Below are 18228 nucleotides of genomic sequence, written 5' to 3'. Positions count from 1 at the left end.
AATCTCCAACACCACTGTTGCGTCATGCTTAGTATTGGGGACATATCACCAGTGGCTCAAATGAGATTTTTTTTTTTTTATAATATACACATAAATCCACCTTAAGCTTCTACCCCCATGAGACTTACTAGACCTTTACATAGCCTGGATGCTGTTACTGACAATTATAATTTCTCAAGGAGAAAATGATATGGGAAAAATCTTGTAAGGCAAATGGGTTGGTAGAGAATAGCACAATATGAGTGGATTCAATAAAACAAGTAAATCAGTGTGGTCTTTCCTGGCCAGTAGATTCTGAAAGCAAACATTTTTATGGTCTTAAATCACATTTAATTCAAATTAACTTACCGTATGAATTTCAAACCCAACCACTGTACTCTGGAATTAAATTTTGAAAGAAAAATCAAACCCATCATATTCTCATTAAGATTTGTCCCCAGCATCGGAAACAAGGTATATCTCTTTATAAAAGTCACTAATATAAAAGTCAACTAATTTAGATGTATTTTAAACTCAACTATGACTTACCTTCATGCTATTTTACTTTGCCTGAATTTGGGCAACTTACCTCCCTTTTCCTTCTTTTTCACGTTTCTCCTTTATGTTTTTCTTTCTTTTGGATCCAAACCCTTGAATTTTTTTGTGTGATAAGTGGGCCTATTAGATATCATTAAATTACCCAACACAAGAATATCTTAACAGTCTTCTACTCAGTGCAATAGAATCAGTCCAAATTATATTGTATGTCTTTGTAATTACCTTTGCTTCAAATGGCCCTCGGAGCAATGAATTCAAGGAACAGTGTGATCTTCTAGAATCTGTATGCCCATCTAGTATTTAAGCCATATTACTAATACCTTTATGGTCATGGGCAATATGAGTCACAAGGTTTAAAGCTAAACTGAATAACTGGTTGCAGACTAAGAACTCCAACTCCTCAGGTATCTCACACAGAGAGAGGCTTAAAGACTGATTACTGAGAAAATAACTTCATCTCCTCAGTTGGGATCAGAGCAACATCTTTATCACAAATAATCCACAATTAAAAATTGTGGCTACCAAGAATATTACAGTGTTTCTACAATATATCATCTAGGGCAGCTATACACAAGGGAGACTTAATGGACAGAAAAATTAAAGGCTCTAGAACTTTCTATTTTAAATACCATTTATTATTTCAAAATGAACTTACTTTCAAAGAAAACATTTTAAATAAACAGGTAGTGTCTTTAGAATTAAAATCATTTTGGGGCACCTGGATGGCTTAGTCAGTTAAATGTCTAACTTTAGCTCAGGTCATGATCTCACAGTTCCTGAGTTTGAGCCTTGCCATTGGGCTCTGCACTGATAGTGTGGAGCCTGCTTTGGATTCTTCGTCTCCCTCTTTCTCTGCTCTTCCCCTGCTTTTTTGCTCTCTCTCAAAAATAAATATTAAAAAATAATTAAAATCACTTTTCACTCTTCTAAAATGTTTAAAAATGGCAATTTAGGTCTAATCACCTCCAAATATAATTTCACCATTCCTGACAAATTCACAAATTTACAATTGTTATTGGTTAAGACCTCATGACATTTCTTTGCAGCTACACATAAGAACGTTTTGAATTTTGGAATAAGTTCTAAAATTATTTCCCTAGTTGGAAAAATTATACTTATGTTTCGATTAGTCAAACTGAACTTAATTATTTTGAAATGACATGGTGTGATATGTCTAAGAACAAGTGACTCAGAGCTAAGAAAAGACACAAACAAAATTTTGAGGTTAATCAGAGAAAATTTTTCTGATAAAAAGCATACTCTTCCATAAGTTCCTTCAGATGAAATTCCTTGAGGTACCTTGTCTCAGTGACTATCAAGGCTCTTAACAACAACAACAGCAACACATTTTTGATTATTTGAAAAAATAACAAAAGGCAATTGCATTGATATCTTTCATTTCAGATAGGAAAATATGTTAAAAAATTAAAAAAAATAAAACATAAATAAAATAATAAAAATAATTTATTTCCTTATAGATATTGTAAGTAGAATATAGAAGTTGACAGTTTCTTTTACTGCCTTGTTTCAGACCTTAGGAAAAACTCTATTATGGTATCTTTTATTATTTTTGTAACCTAGCCCGTACTGTATTAACAGTTACCAAAAACGAGTCCTAATGAAAACACAAAGTTTCTCTTATGACACAATTTCTTGCTATAAAATTGCAGTAGTAATATTTATCTCTGACTACACTGAACATTAAGACACTTCAGAGCTTTCTGTCTGTGTTGTCTTTACCCTTATTTTGAGTATATGAGACACACAAAAAATTTGCAGGACCTCCACTTCCCCGAACACACACGGACAGCTGCACAAGAGCTAGAACCAGTTGTACCAAGCAGTGCATAATCATCCACATTTTAAACTGAATTTGGTAAACAGCACTTGGATTTATTTTTTTCTGTTTGAAGTTACATTATGACAAAGGACATTAAAAAGCATCTACCATTTAATAACTGAATATTTGTTTCCCACAGGAAACATCTCTCCCAACCATACTCCTGCCTTTTTTTTTTTTTTTTTTTTTTAAGTAGTAGGGTCTAGGGAAGCACAATTATAATTTGGTTTGAAGTGTAAGCCTTGAGTTGGTCTTTCACATATAGCTGTTTAAATAAATGACTGGAAATAAACTTGAGTAAGCATTTGGATTTTTATTAGGATATTAAGATACTGAAAATAATGCACATTAATGACAAAAGAGCATTATTCCACTTTCTTGAAGTGTACATGATATTATGAACAAAACGAATGTAGTATTTTCTTCAAGTTTCATAATTAGGAAGTATCTCACAAACAGATGTAGAAAGTGTTCACAAACAGCATACAGGATTTTGCATATGTAGACTTTATTTTAAAGTTTAATTCCAAAGTTAATGTTAAATGCTTAGTGCATACACTGTCAGCAAGCCATTACTCTTACTGTGATCTCACACATGCAAAAGTTTTGCTAAATATAAATCTACAAGTATCATGGATGCATATATTTTCAGGAGTGGTCAGGACAGAGAAGGATGCTGGAATGTTAGAATTCTTTCAAATCTTAATTCAAAACAGGAGATTTTCATCTATGTCTTCTGTAAAAAACAAAAACAAAACAAAACACATTTTTAGAAAACAGCCAGAGTTGTAATATAAACAAACAATGATAGAACTGGGGGATTAGAGAAACTATCTAATAAGACTTATAGGATAGTTCTCAAACCTGATAGGGCATCAGTGCCACCTATGAAGCTTTTATTTATTCATTTTAAAGTTTACTTATTTATTTTGAGAGAGAGAGAGAGAAAGGGAGGGAGGGAGGGAGGGAGGGAGGTGGGGAGGGGCAGAGAGAGAGGGAGAGAGAGAGAGAATCCCAAGCAGGTTTTGCACTGTCAGCATGGAGCCCAACATGGGGCTAGAACCCATGAACTGCGAGATCAGGACCTGAGCTGAAACCAAGAGTCAGACGCTTAACCAAATGAGCCACCCAGGCACCCCATCTGTGAAACTTTTAAAAAGATACCATATAGCTTCACTTATATGTGGAATCTAAAAAACAAAAAGAACAAACAAAAAGCAGAAACTGATGGCTGCCAGAGGGGAGGGCATGGGGAGATGGGCAAAATGGGTGCAGTGGGAGGTACAGGCCTCCAGTTATGGAATAAGATACAAGCATAAAAGGCAGAGCGTAGAGAATATAGTCAGTGGTATTATAATAGCGTTTTATGGTGACAGACAGTACCTATACTTGTGGTGATTACAACATAACGTATAGACTTGTTGAATCACTGTACTGTACACCTAAAATTAATGTAACATTGTGGGTCAACTATACTTCAAGTAAAAAAAGATATACTCTCAGGGCTTACCCCTGACCTCCTGAATCAGAATCTCCAGACGTGGGCCAATGGCATGTGTACATCTAGAAACTCCATTGGTAGTTCTAAATGTAAGGTTGAGAAGCACCAATAGAGACCTAGCCAAGAAATGCCAAGTATACTAACCTATAAAGGTTGCTAAGATATAACAGAAATAAATAGAAGTATAGGGTCAGTTAAATCAAATTTCCAACCAAGTAATTGTAAAAGAACTTGTTGCCACACCTATGGACGAGAGAACATCCTTTAGGGGGTATAAGATCACTCTTACCGGTATGGCCCACCCTCACTCAAGCATTGTTGAACAAATAGTTAAACAGATTAACCTGAAGCATACCAAATGACTACACTGTCTGGGACACCAGGTGATTTTCCTGCTCAGTGTAAGTCTTACACAAGAGTAGGAAAGATTATGAACTTTGGTACATTTCCTTTGAACACTGGCTTCATTTGTAAAATGAATATTTTAGTCTCATTATTTATAAATTTACTTACTGTTGTGCTCACACTTTTTGCCTTCTTTTCATTGTTTGGATAAGAGATGTCCTTCCTTGACTTTAGGCTAATCCTCTGCCTATGCCCAGGATCTCTTCTGGCCTCAGAAATTCTCCCCCTAATTTTACTCTTTTGTTTTTCTTTCTTCTTCTTTTTTTAATTAAAAAAGTTTTAAAAATTAGGCTCTGCAACATAGGGCTTGAACTCACAACTCTGAGATAAAGAGTGGCGTGCCCTACTAAGCCAATCAGACAGCCATGTTTTTCTCATATCCTTAATCTTTCCTTTTTTACTGGACCCTTCCCATGAACATGCAAATATGCTGCATAGCCAGCCTTGAGAACAGTGCATGGCACTATGGGGACCATCAGTAAACACTTGTTGAATGAATGAATGAATGCTCAAGCTTATTTTATTCCCAGAAATGCTTCCCTCAACTTTAAACCCCTTTTTAGTTCTTTCCTGTCTTCAAGCAGCCACTCTTTACCCTTTCTCATCTATTGTTTCTCAACCTATGGAATCTGGCCTCCATCTCTACTGTTCCATCAAGGTTGCTCTTACTAAGGTCACCCAGGATACCCTTATTTCTATGTAAAAGGACCGTTCTTAGTTTTTTATCTTACTTGACGTCTCAGCAGTATTTGGCACTGTGATCTCTTCTTCCTCTTCAAATACCTCCTTTGAAATGGCACAATCCTGTTTTCTTCCTTCCTTTCAGGAGACTTCTCATTCTCCTTCATGAACTCCTTCTTTCTCCTCTATCCTTTATTCTTGGTTCCTTGGTGTTCAACCCTAGACCTTTTCCCACGTGGCTCAACACATTTTTGTGGGGGAATTAATTCCCTTCCATAGCGTTAATTACTTTCCGTATGCTTGTAATCCTCAACTATGTACTTACATTCTAAAATGTTGCCTTGAAAAGCTGACCCATGTATTCATGTATCTATTGTTCATTGTCTCCCAAGTACTTAAAAGTTCACATCATAAACGGAAGTTATCATCTTCCCAAAATCGGCTTCTGTGCTTGTGTTTTCTGTCTGTGTTCCTCTGTCTCTTTGCCTGGCCTGAGCCCAGAACCTGGGTGTCATATTTCCCTTTGTCTCTATCTCTCAACTGTCTGTTCCCTGCCCCCACATATTTCCTAGCAAATACTTATTACTTCTATATTATATACACCTTGAATATGCTTATATTCTTGAATATATCATGTTTATATTTTTAAATATTATCTTGAGTGTGTTTCTTTTTCTTTTTCCCCACTGTAACTGCTCTAGTTCAAGTTCTAATCAGCTATGCCTGGATTTACCACAGGCAAATCAGCCAGTTCTCTGGCTTCTCCACCATGTAACCAAAAGAATCTTTCTTAAGTACAAATCCAGTGAAACCACTCCCTTGTTTAAAACACTTTGGTGATCCTCCAGTACTTTTAGGATAATGTCTTTAACTGGCTCAGTAGGACCTGCATGATCTGACTCGTTTGCCTATGAGTCTCAGTTGGAGGGTTTTTCTCAAGATTAATGTGGAATGGTATGTCATGAACACCAAATAAACATTACTCCTCTACCTTTCAATTAAACCCCACTTTTACACAGAAGGAAAATGAGACTTGCTGAGGTTAAGTGGTATGCCCTAACTCACATAGCTAACTCATGACAGAGCTGGATATTCGAGCACACCTAGCCCAGATAAAAGGCAGTTAAAATTCAGAATGGCCATGGCTAAAATTTATCTTGTCCTTTCATGGATTTCCCAGCCATGAGGGAAGGAAGGGCACACTTACAAATAGAGATTTTGTTGTGTTTTGCTTTCCCTAGCTACAGCCCAAAGCCGTAACTTGTTTGCTTGTTCTGACTGAATATTAAATATCTGCTTTCTTGGTTTACTATGTGATAATTCTTTCCCTCCTTCAAAATAATGTAATCATGGCCAAACCACAGTGAACAAACAAGATCATTAGGAGCTTTTGGAGTCGCTGAACTTCAAGCCCTTCCTGCTCCTCCCAGACAACCACCCAGCACAGAGCCTGAGTGAGCCTACATGCTGAAGAGCTGCCAGAAGTTTCAGAGGAACAGTGAAACTGGTTTCCTTAAATAAATGGACTCTGTTCAAACTCAATCACTCTGTTAAAATCAAGTGCCATATAAAAGGGCACACACTGGGGCGCCTGGGTGGCTCAGGAGGTTAAGCGTCTGACTTGGGCTCGGGTCATGATCTCACGGTTTGTGAGTTCAAGCCCCGCATCGGGCTCTGTGCTGACAGCTCAGGGCCTGAAGCCTGCTTCGGATTCTGTGTCTCCCTCTCTCTCTACCCCTTGCCTGCTCACACTCTGTCTCTGTCTCTGTCTCTCAAAAATAAACATTAAAAAAAATTTATAAAGGGCACAATATATCCTGTCCCAGCTACGTTTCCCCCTTTTGATAATGGTGGAGGGAGTGGGGCAGCTGTACTTGGGTACACTTTGTCTTTTTAACATGGGAATTAGGAAAGTAGTTTTAGCCATTTTGGGGAATATATTTGAATTTATAAGTACTGTACTTACAGAATAGACGTTAGAAGGGAAATTGGTATTATTTATATGGGTCGGGGTCTTAACAGCTTATTAATTTCTTATTAGTGCTAATAGGGTATAAATAATATGTCACAGCTTCTAAGACCTCTTCTCACATTATAGCAGGAGTTGGTCTGTGTGACCAAATGAATATGGCAGAAGTATGTCACTTCTGAGATTAGGTTACAAAAGACATTATAACTTCAGTCTTGGGTTCTCGCTCTCTTTTCTCTCACAGATGCCAAGCTGTGAGCAGTCCTATGGAGAGGACCACATGGTGAGGAAATGGAGTCTTCCAGTAGTAGCCATGTGGGCGAGTTCAGAGGAGATCCTAAGATAGAACTGTCCAGATAAACAACTCCTAGATTCCTGATCCTTGGAAACTGTGAACTTGTAAGCTTCTAAGCTTTAGGGTAATTTGTTATGCAGTGATAGGCAACCAATATACAGCACTTGGTGGTTACAAAAATATACATTCTTTGCTCCTTACAGTTGTGCTTATTTCACAGAATAATATTGTAGAGGCAAAGAGCTAACCCTTTCTGCTTACCTATTTATCAATAAGTACTCAATACTCTCAGCTCTTTCTTTATAATTTCAAGGCATTCTACATATCATGAAGAATATATATATATATATATATATATATATACACACACACATACACACACATAATATATATAAGAATATATATTACATATATAAGAATATATATAATAAATATATTAATTTTTAAATGTTTGTTTAATTTTGAAAGAGAGACAGAGTGTGAGTGGGGTAGGGGCAGAGAGAGAGGGGGACACAGAATCCAAAGCAGGTTCCAGGCTCTGAGCTGTCAGCAGAGTCAGACGCAGGGCTCAAACCCATGAACCATGAGATCATGACCTGAGCTAAAGTCGGACACTTAACCTACTGAGACACCCAGATGCCCCATGAAGAATATTTTTAAAGTGAATGTCATACAAGTTGACTCCTTTTAAGACATTCTGACCTTTGATGAACTTACTTTTCATGATTGGTTGGCTGTACATTCATCCTACTTGTATGTTGTGAATATAACATATAAAACCTCTGCTTTAGAGGTTGTTTACTGTTGATTTACATTGTGCAAGCAGTTTTGAGTGCTCATTTTTTGAGAATCTTTCAAATCTTGATTATTAAAAACATGCTTGCTAACAAAAATCAGCTTTAACTTAGGAAGACAAAAGGAAGTATGTTAAGACATAGACTGGCAAAACAAATATCTACATTTAAGTTCCTCCATCACAGGGAGAAAGAAAGAACCCTCTGATTATTATTATTCTTGCCACTGAAGATGCAGTAATAGATTGAAGGCATAATATCTGGACACAACTTGTGATATGAGGCCCAATCTTTAGTGAGTTGGTAACGAATTCTAAGATTTTTCTGACATCTCCCACTGGCAGAATCAGACTTATTGTTTTACTCTTCACATATGATTTTTTTAAAGTTTGGACCAATAGTCAGGTTAAGAAATGACGTAAAATCCCTCCTTCTTCAGAAGGGTAGCACAGCTCTCTGGATTGACATCATTTTCTCAGGCTTCGCCAACTGCTAAGAACTCAATGTTGTGATCCCCTAAGTATTCCCACTTTTACTCTCTGAAAAAAAGAGTATCATCAAGGGAAGTATGAAGTAACCTTGCAATGACAGCATGTGCCCTGAGGAAGTCCTACCTGGGATGCTGCCACCTTGCTGTCCCTAGGTGTTAATCTGAGCACATAGCAGGACCTCTCCAGGAGGGCTGCAGGCCTTGGTGCTCTCCTGGAGAAGAGGATACCCCTTTCCCTGACTGATGATGAGTTTACCTTCTTTAATTCCAAAGCAGTGGCCCCACTCCTTCAGGGTGATGTGCTTATCTTTGTTGGGATCACACTCCTCAAAGAAGCGAGTTATGCAGTGTTCCATGGGCACCAGAGATGCTCGCAAAGGAGCAAGCTCAGAATGTGTTAAGACTCTGCAATGAAATAAACGGTGGTATATTAATGACCAGCTTGTATATGAAGGTTAACTCTTAGGATAACCAAGGCATTTTTCTTCCACAAGATTGCTAGGAATGCCAAATAAATAGTACACGCATGAAAAGGCGCAAAATTATGGGTAAGATACACAGCACTTGAGATGTCACAAAGTTTCCTTCCTCACTGGGAAGTACTCTCCTGCCAACTTAAATTTATAGGGATGTGCCTCACCCCCCACCAACAATCATGTTTGTACAGCCTGACTCTTACCCACTGACCATACCCAATTGTACATATCCAGATGTAAGCACTTGACCTAAGCTGGGCCAATCAGAACATCTTGGGAATTCAGGATTAAGAATGAGAAGGAATGTTAAGGAGTCTCTGCTATAGGCTGGGTCCTAATATCTAAACTTGGGAAACATGGTGTGGCCATATTGTGCTATCTTCAAAGCAGTTTTGTGTTTAGACACTAACCACATTTGTTTGGCATGTCAGTGTTCTAAAACAGAGGTGGAAACTTCCTAGATTTGTTTAGAAGTATCTTTGTACAGATGATTAGACATTCTATCAGGGAGATGACCTAGTAATGTGAAGGTTAAGAGTTTTTACCTGTCCATAGGATGTTGGTCAAGTTCACCAAACTGCCAGTGCACAGGATACACATACATGTGGTAGTTTTTCTTAAAGTCCCGTAAGAGAAGGTCAATGGAATGGTCTCCAGCCAACAGCCTCTTTTCATCCAGGTAAATCTTCTTGACCTGGGATTAGGAAGGGAGAAGATCATCAGAGAATCAGACAAATGTAATGTAATTATCACTGGTAAACTTTACTCGAAGAGTAACAGTGACATGACAGGAAAACAAGCCCAGGCCATCATGAGACCGAATGAAATCCTTTCTAGTCAACACTATACAGACTTTCTTATTTCTACACAGAATAACAGCCAACATTAAAAAATACAACCTGTGGTTTTTAGAAGATATTTAAGTATTTTTGATCTTTCTTTTAACTGAGTACTGTTCATCACATTCCTTAAAATTATGAGAAGGTTGGGGCGCCTGGGTGGCTCAGTCGGTTAAGCGTCCGACTTCGGCTCAGGTCATGATCTCACAGCTTGTGGGTTCGAGCCCCACGTCGGGCTCTGTGCTGACTGCTCAGAGCCTGGAGCCTGTTTCAGATTCTGTGTCTCCCTCTCTCTCTGACCCTTCCCCGTTCATGCTCTGTCTCTCTCTGTCTCAAAAATAAATAAACATTAAAAAAAAATTTAAAAAAAAATTATGAGAAGGTTTTAATGAAAAGGCCTGAAATGACCTAGGCAAAATTGTTGGTTAGTGAAAAGTCCCAATCACCACATTGGCATACTATTAATTCTCTAAGTATTTCTGTCCAGTGTCTGATCAGAATCAGCTGTGGTGTGACACCATTTGGTCAGCCCCATTAAAATTTCCCTGTTTTGCATCTAATGCTCTCAAGACTTTCACCATGATGTATTAAAAAGAGAGGCTAGAAATTATTTCTGGGCAATGCATATAAAACTCTCAGCTTATGATGTTACTCATGAACTAATTGGAAGCATTTAGAACAGAACTACCCATCTCCATGGTCACATCCACCAACTTCTCTCCTTGTTATCATGGATGAACTTCCTGTGCTCTGAATATAAACCCAACCCTTCACTGGTGCTCAGAAGCCTACCCCTTTCCATCTCCTCAAAACCACCCTATGGCAGTTGGGTACCTTTTCTATTCCTTATTAGTTTTACCATCTTTACTAGGGTCCTACCAGAAGCACACAAACATCCTCTACTATCTCCCACTGGTAGATGGGATTCTTGAACTCACATTCCTGTCTGGCTGCCACCCATTTCACTTTTCCTCTTTCTAGCAAAATGCCTTGAATATATTGTCTATACTTGGTGCTTCCACATCCTTCCTCCTATTCTCTTTTGATGAACCCTGTCACTCAAGCTTTTCTTCTTTCCAATCTGCAGAAACAGCTTCTGTCAAGGTTAACTCTGTGACCACCACATGCCAAATCAGTGCTCAACTCATTCCTCATTTTACAACCTGTAAGCAGCATTTGACACAGTTAATGCACACCTTCCTTCTTGTTTAATTTTTTCTTCATAGCATGTTTCATTCCACCTGACGTACCTTATATATTTGCATATTTATTTACATGTTTATATATTTGCATGTATGCTCATATTTGCAATATGTCTATAAACACGCATGTGCGTGCGCACACACACACACACACACACACACACACACACACACACACACACTTATTTGTTCAGAGTCTGTCTCTTTTCCTAGGATGTTAGCTCATGAAGGCAGAGATTTTTCTTTGGTTCATTGCTGTATCCCCATCATGTAAACCAATTCCAGATACACAGGATGCGCTCAATAGCTATTTGATGAGTGCATTTTCCCTGAGAACTTCTGGAATGAATATTCTGCACTTTTAAATCTTACTATATTATTGACATTGCAAATAAGGGATTTCTCTTATATCATAAATCTGTCTGGTCTATGAGGGCAAAAAGATGTATTAAAAATCTTTTAAATTTATTTAAATCTATTATTAGATTTAAATAATATGTTTGGGCCTGAATATATAAATGCTGAATGGAGGTTCCCTTTGCTCAACCAGGATTTGCTCTGGGGTATGAGGTGAAGAGTCCTTGCTCAGGCCACTGCCCTTTGGACAGGAATGGGGGTGGTTTGGCCATGTCTCAAACCTTGTGGCATGAATGGTGACCACTACTGTTCTGTTACTGCATGTGAACTTAGCAGGTGTGGCGAACCAAGTGGGCTCTTGCTGATATGCAGAGGGAGGTAGGCCCCCTCCTCCCCTCAACACACATACCCTTTTTTCTTAGGCTCTGTACATAGACACTTGAGTAGTTGACCTGTAGATAACTTACTTTATTTCTCTGCTTCTCATTTAGATATCCACCGTGTTCAGGGTTTGGCTCATAAAGCTGCATGAGAATATTCTTGAGCCAGTCTCTCATCCTTAGGGGAAACTGAGTCACTTCAAAGTCTGTACAAATAGGAATAGCTGTTCCAAGCAGAAAGAAAATAGATTTTAATCTTTGGATCTTACTCCTATCTTATGGCACGTCCTCATAACAGAAAGCTTAATAACATCTGGTGACTGACGGTACGCTCACTGTCCCACTGTCACAGCAGTGGGTCCTTACATCTGGCAGCACAACAGAACTGCCTGTGGTGTTTTCAAAACATACCAGATGCCAGCTTCCATTCAAAGACATTCTGATTTGATTGGTCTGGGGTGGAATGTGGGCATCAGGATGATTTAAAAGTTCCAAAAATAATTTTGATATGCAGGTAGGTCTGAGAACCACTGCTCTAGAATCAGAAAGTTGAAATTTATAGGTGGAGGGTAGAGGCTGCAAGAACTATTTATCAGGAGAAAAGAGAAAAAAGTGGAAATTAGATTATCCTGTGGTAACAATGTTAAATCTCAGTGACTTAAAAGAACAAAAACTTTTTAATTTTTTTAGTTTTACTGAAATATAATATACATACAACACTGTTTAAGACGGACAGCATAATAACTTGACATCCATATGTTGTGCAATGACCACCTCACTAACTATCACCTCACTAGCTACAAAATTTTTTTCCTTGTGATGAGAACTTTTAGGATCTACTCTTTTAGCGACTTTCAGATATACTATACAGCAGTGTTAATTACAGTCACTGTGTTGTACATTCAAGGCCAATACAAGTTGACAGGAGGGCTCTGCATACAGGACCACACATATGCTAGCTCTTAAATGCAGCTGCCCAGAACTCACATGGATGATTTTTGCTGAAATTTCACTGGACAAATCAACTCATATGGCCACATCTAACATCAAGAGGGCTGAGAAATTTAATACTCTTGTGTGTCAGGAAAGACAGGAGAACTGGAAATATTAGTAAGCACTGCTAATGTGGAGAATCACTTAGTGATAAGGAGATCCAAACACAATTGAGAGTATTTGGGGGGAAGAAGAACATTAAAAAAAACTTCTAGAAGAATATATTGTCATAAAACTTCTTGGCGGAGACTTAACGTACATTGGAAAGAGGACAAGTAATTTAGCAAAATTCCAATGATTCATTTCAATTATTAAGTGGTAACATTATCATAGTAATTCTGAACCCTGGCTGCACCTTAGAATTGTCTAGGTTACTTTAAAAACAAATGAAAAAGCAATGTTAAAGCCCCAACCCAGTCCAATTAAATCAGTCTCTTTTAGTTAAGGCTGGGGAATTATTCTTTTTATTTTTTTTTAAGTCTCTCTAGAAGATTTTAATGAGCATCCTAGGTTCAGAACTACATTAGCCTTTTTCCATTTGCATGTGGGAGTATGTATATAGATTATTCAGATATGCATAGATTCACCCCAAATCCTCTCAGCAATGGTGGTTGGCAAGAGTGGCAGAATCTTACATTTGCAGGCTCCAAAATAATCCAGTTGTAGCTGGTGCCCTTTTTTGGTTCCCTCCAGTTTACATTTAGTAGCAAACAGATGACAGGAGCTGGCATAGGTCTGGTTGTCAGTGCCACAAACCTAGGAAAGACAAGCATGAGAAAAAGCTCATGTTTCTTTAAAACATTTTTTTGAAAGAAATTTTTAATGTTTATTTTTGAGAGAGAGAGAGAGAGAGACAGAGCATGAGCAGGGGAGGGGCAGAGAGAAAGAGGGAGACACAGAATTTGAAGCAGGCTCCAGGCTCTGAGCTGTCAGCATAGAGCCTGACACGGGGCTCGAACCCACGAGCCTTGAGATCATGACCTGAACCGAAGTAGGATGCTTAACTGACTGAGCCACCCAGGTGCCCCTTGAGCTCATGTTTCTGAATGTACACTAGGAAAATACTCTGCTTCTTAAAGCTCATAGGCAGACTGATCAGTTGTGCTGAGCCAGGTAAGTGAAGTTATTAAAATCATAACTGTCCTATTTGCTTAAAAAAATCAACTAAATTATACCAATGGTGATGACAATCTAGCTCTAGATAAGTTCAGTAGAATGCAAACTGCAGACTTTTCAAGGATACAGTGAGTTTTAAAATGAGTTCTGAAGATATCAATGCCATTATTACCTTTTCAAGGTACAGTTGAAATTCCTTATTTTTGCTGGCATTTGTTCCTATTCAATATTATTTCAAGTATTAGATGATAACCTGGACATTTTTTTTTTGACAAACATTTCAATTGCAAGCCACTTTCATCCAAATCACTAACTACTTGGGGCCCCTTAGAGACTATTTTGTAGAATACTTACTTGGTCAAGGAGTTTTGTAGGAGGACAAGTCACTGAATCTTGGCAAACACAGTGGGGTTTTCCCTGTTGGTCAGCTTTACAGATGTGTCCTCTTTTACACAGGAAGTTCATGCAAGAATCTGACAGGAAAGATTGAACAGGAAGCATGAGCAAAGCTAAACTGAGTATGTAACCTCAAATTTATCTAGACATGAGCTCCATTTTCACTAATTAAAGAAAATTTGGGAAAATATTAGAAACCATTCTAATGGACATCTTAATGTTCAGATGGGACCCTCTGACATCAAACTGTGTTACACAATAGTCTAGATTTTCTGGGCAGTTTGAATTGGGAATATAAAAAGAACAAACAGCTCTTCTTGGCCTGCCTACAATGGTCATAGTCTGAAGTCTATAATTTAAGTTTGTGCAGGTTGGTCAGAAGTTAAATAAGTCATGAAAATTTTGTGTTGAAATTTAAAATCTTTGTGATTGGGGTATGCTATTGGGAATTAGGTCTCAATTAAATACAGGATTTAAATTCACTAGTAAGTTATGGATTTGAGAAAAAATAAAGTAGGAGCACCTGGGTGGCTCAGTCGATTGGGTGTCCGACTTTGACTCAGGTCATGATCTCGCAGTTTGTGAGTTCAAGCCCCACAATGGGCTTGCTGCTGTCAGCACAGAGCCCACTTTAGATCCTCTGTCCCTCTCTCTCCCTGCCCAACCCCCCCATCTCATGCTTTCTCTCTCAAAAATAAATATGACGTCAAAGAGAAAAAAATAAAGTAGAATGAATTCTTCTCAGAAGCATAGGATTTAGGAAAAAAGAATTCTAGCTTTCATACTATTACAAGACTTCCAGTTTGTAAACACATTTGCCCATAGTTATGTATAAAATGTATGCAAGAGAATGTCAACAGTTTATGAGAACATTTCTGTGGGGAGGATGTAAGAGAGGAAAAATTCTGAGAAGCAGTGACAAATAAATGATGGAATGGGGATAGCCTAACGCGGCCATTCCATTTCTTCCTTGATACAGTCATGAGCAGCTTAGCCTGGACTCACCAGTACCATGTACCATTCTGTTGTCTTCATATGAACTTTCACCTTCATTTGGTAGGCTCTCTGTTTTCTTGGCCTTTATAACAACAAGAGCAGAAGCTGAAGTTTATTTACAGGAAAGCCATTACATAATTTATATTTCCACTGTGTGTACCTTCACAAAGCTTTTCATACCCAAATCATTTCAGATCTGAAAATGATACCAGCCATAACTGTGGAAATAGACAGTAACCCTTTGAGAATAGGAGCCATTTGTTTCTTCCTCAACTGGATTCAGTGCTGTATCTCTGGGGATTATTCAATAAAACTTGGAACTAACATCAGGAGCAAAGCTGGGACCTCCCATTTGGATTTTGGAATGGTAGAAATGTAGTATTATCATGTGATTCTATAGTTAAGACACAATTACATCAGTAATCTCTATGGAGATGTTAATAAAGGTTTCTTACCAGGTTTCTAAAGTGTAATAAAACTCCTACCTTAAAATGGCAGGAGAGTTCTCAGTAATCAAGGTCACTATTGACCTTGGCCACCAAAAGCTGTGTCAAGTCCTCCTAGTGGGTGGCTGCTGGCGTTTTGCCTGAAAGCTCCAAATGATTAAACAACCAATGACAATATGCTTCTTCCCTACTCCCACTCTGTTGCAGTTTCCTGATTATCATCTTGGTGTGTATTTACTTAAAGTTGGAGCTGAAGTCTTTATTCTTCATCTTTATAGCTAAATCAACAAACATTCCTGGATTTCTTATTACATTAGAGACATTTTGCTAGACCTTGGTGATCTAACCTGAATATTACATGGCATCTACTCTTAAGACATTAGAGCAGTAGTTGTTAGTGTTTCCCATCCCTCATATCTGTCAGAATTTACCATTTTAGTTAGCTCCAGGCACTTTCAACTGCCTGTATCTGCATCTCTGTGCCTGGAAAACCATGACATCTATTTGGCCTGCTCAAAGGACTGAAAGTGCTGGGGAATTAACACCTCTCTTAGCAATTCTCAGTCTGTACAAATGCCCCAGCTCCCTCATTCTCCAAATGGGGTAATTCAGAGGAATGTGCTGTACATGGCTTTAATGATATACCTTTGATTAGCTTCCTTCCCTTCCTGATATCATGTCCCATTCCTCTTTGTTCCCTGAACTTCTCAAATAAACTACTTAAATCCAGGCTCTGCTTCTAGGGGAACCCAAATAAAATAGGCACTTTCAGCCTGGTGATGGAGAGCAGAGGAAAATAAATAATTTTAATACATTTTAGTAATGTACTGGTAGAGATAGGCACGGAAGACTGAGAGCACAGAGAAAGGTCATGGCTATTTCTTTATAAAGCTAAGTGCTCTATCAGACAAGCATCAATGTAAAGAATCTCACCCCTTGGTATTCTCCAGGTTCACTGGCATCTACATTCCCATTTTCACGTGCTCTTTCTTTTTCTCTTTCTCTTTCCTCTTCATATTTGAGGTGATAGAAAATGGACTGAGATCTTTCAGCCTCCAAGAAGGCCTCACTTGGGATGAATTCGTAGTCATCAGTTGCATCGTGTCTGGGATCATCATCACCATCATCATTAGCCCCATGATTTCTGGGCATGGTGTTACCATCACCAGTAGGCTCCACGAGCAAAGCCTCAGAAACAGTCTTTTTATCCATCTCCTCATGGTTGCTGGTAACTTCAGGTTTTTCTTCTTGGCTCTGCCATTCAGCATCTTGGCTGTGCTTAGTAATTTTTGATGTACTTTCCTCTTCCATTTCTGCATTGGAACTGTCCTCTTCTTGTTCTTGGTCACCCTGCTCAAATTCATCTTTCTGCATTTTGCTTACTTCAGTTGGTTCACTGGACTTTTCCAAAACATCATCAGATTTGGTACTATTTTCATCCTCCTTGCTATTAGAATGCTCCTTGGGAAATTCTCTCTCCCTTTCTTCGTTATTGTTGTGGGTACTGACTTCACCTGGCTCTTCTTCCCCTTCCTCTTCTCCATTGGGGATATTTGGATCCTGCTCTTGGTTTCCTTGATCATTTACATCTTGGCTATGTTTGTTGCTCCTGTTCAACTGAGAATGTAATTCATTCATTGGTTGTTCTTGTTTTTTTTCTGTTTTTGTGATGCTTTCTTGTTGGTTAATATCTACAATGGAACTAATATTAGGAGCAAGGAAATCAATGTTCTCTGGGCGTTTTTTCTTTTGAGGCTCATTCGTATCTTCTTTTGGGTCCAATGTACCTTCAGATGGTATGTACTCCACATTCTCACTTAAGTCACTTTCACTCTCCTCTTCATCCTGTAACCCGAGCTCTTGGTTATAACTCTGGTCCTGATCTGCTGACTGGTCCTGGCTTTCCTCCTTTGGCTTTAGTACTGAAGATTTTTCAGCCTTACAAGAAAAAAAGTTTACTCCTGAAACAATTGGTAATGGAATATCTACATCATATTTTAATTCATAAGCTAACCTTTAGTGTTCATTATTTTTTTCACATAATATCAGGTAAACTCATATACAATGTTCCTCACACTTTATAGTTGCAAGTTTATAACCTGAATTTGAATTTTGTGGTATGAAATTATATAGCACCTTGGCCAAAGACACAAAACTCACTAATTTTCACAGTTCTTTTGATAATTGGAGACCACTGATACAATAATCATCTTCTAAAAATTAAGCTGAGGTGAGAATGAGGTAATATCCTTAACTATGCTTTGAAATTGAGACCTTTGGAAAAATTTTAAATTATAATCGCATAACCATGTTACTTTTACCTTATGGTTGGGATGGTCTTCTACAGGCACTGCAATTTCCTTTTCATTTTCTGCATCTTCGACCCTTAACATGGGGATTGCAGTGTTGTTAGGTGTTACTAACACTTCAGCCTGTTGGATGGAACTCAAGGAATCAGCAGTTGGTTTTGGATGATTAGACAGGAACCTTGCATTTGTCTGAAAAAAAGTAGAAA

At 38.2% G+C, this 18228-nt stretch overlaps 1 protein-coding gene across 2 annotated transcripts in view; it reads right to left on the bottom strand.

Annotated features, from left to right (window-relative positions):
* Positions 1-2670: 2670 nt before the first annotated feature.
* Positions 2671-18228, bottom strand: part of SPARCL1 (SPARC like 1) — a 49860-nt gene continuing 34302 nt past the window's right edge. For both annotated transcript variants that reach the window (XM_007074704.3, XM_007074706.3), the window contains 9 exons: positions 18035-18211; positions 16647-17651; positions 15277-15349; positions 14230-14348; positions 13395-13515; positions 11854-11990; positions 9534-9682; positions 8769-8917; positions 2671-3113 (listed from right to left, as the gene is read on the bottom strand). In XM_007074704.3, the coding sequence (XP_007074766.2) occupies positions 3085-3113; positions 8769-8917; positions 9534-9682; positions 11854-11990; positions 13395-13515; positions 14230-14348; positions 15277-15349; positions 16647-17651; positions 18035-18211 (1959 nt within the window). In that variant the 3' untranslated portion in view covers positions 2671-3084. The remainder of the gene's footprint in view (positions 3114-8768; positions 8918-9533; positions 9683-11853; positions 11991-13394; positions 13516-14229; positions 14349-15276; positions 15350-16646; positions 17652-18034; positions 18212-18228) is intronic.

This window comes from Panthera tigris, chromosome B1 (assembly GCF_018350195.1).
Source record: "Panthera tigris isolate Pti1 chromosome B1, P.tigris_Pti1_mat1.1, whole genome shotgun sequence".
NCBI lineage: Eukaryota > Metazoa > Chordata > Mammalia > Carnivora > Felidae > Panthera > Panthera tigris.
The sequence above is the reverse complement of the archived record's forward strand: the minus strand, read 5'-3'. Positions and strand labels throughout refer to the sequence as shown.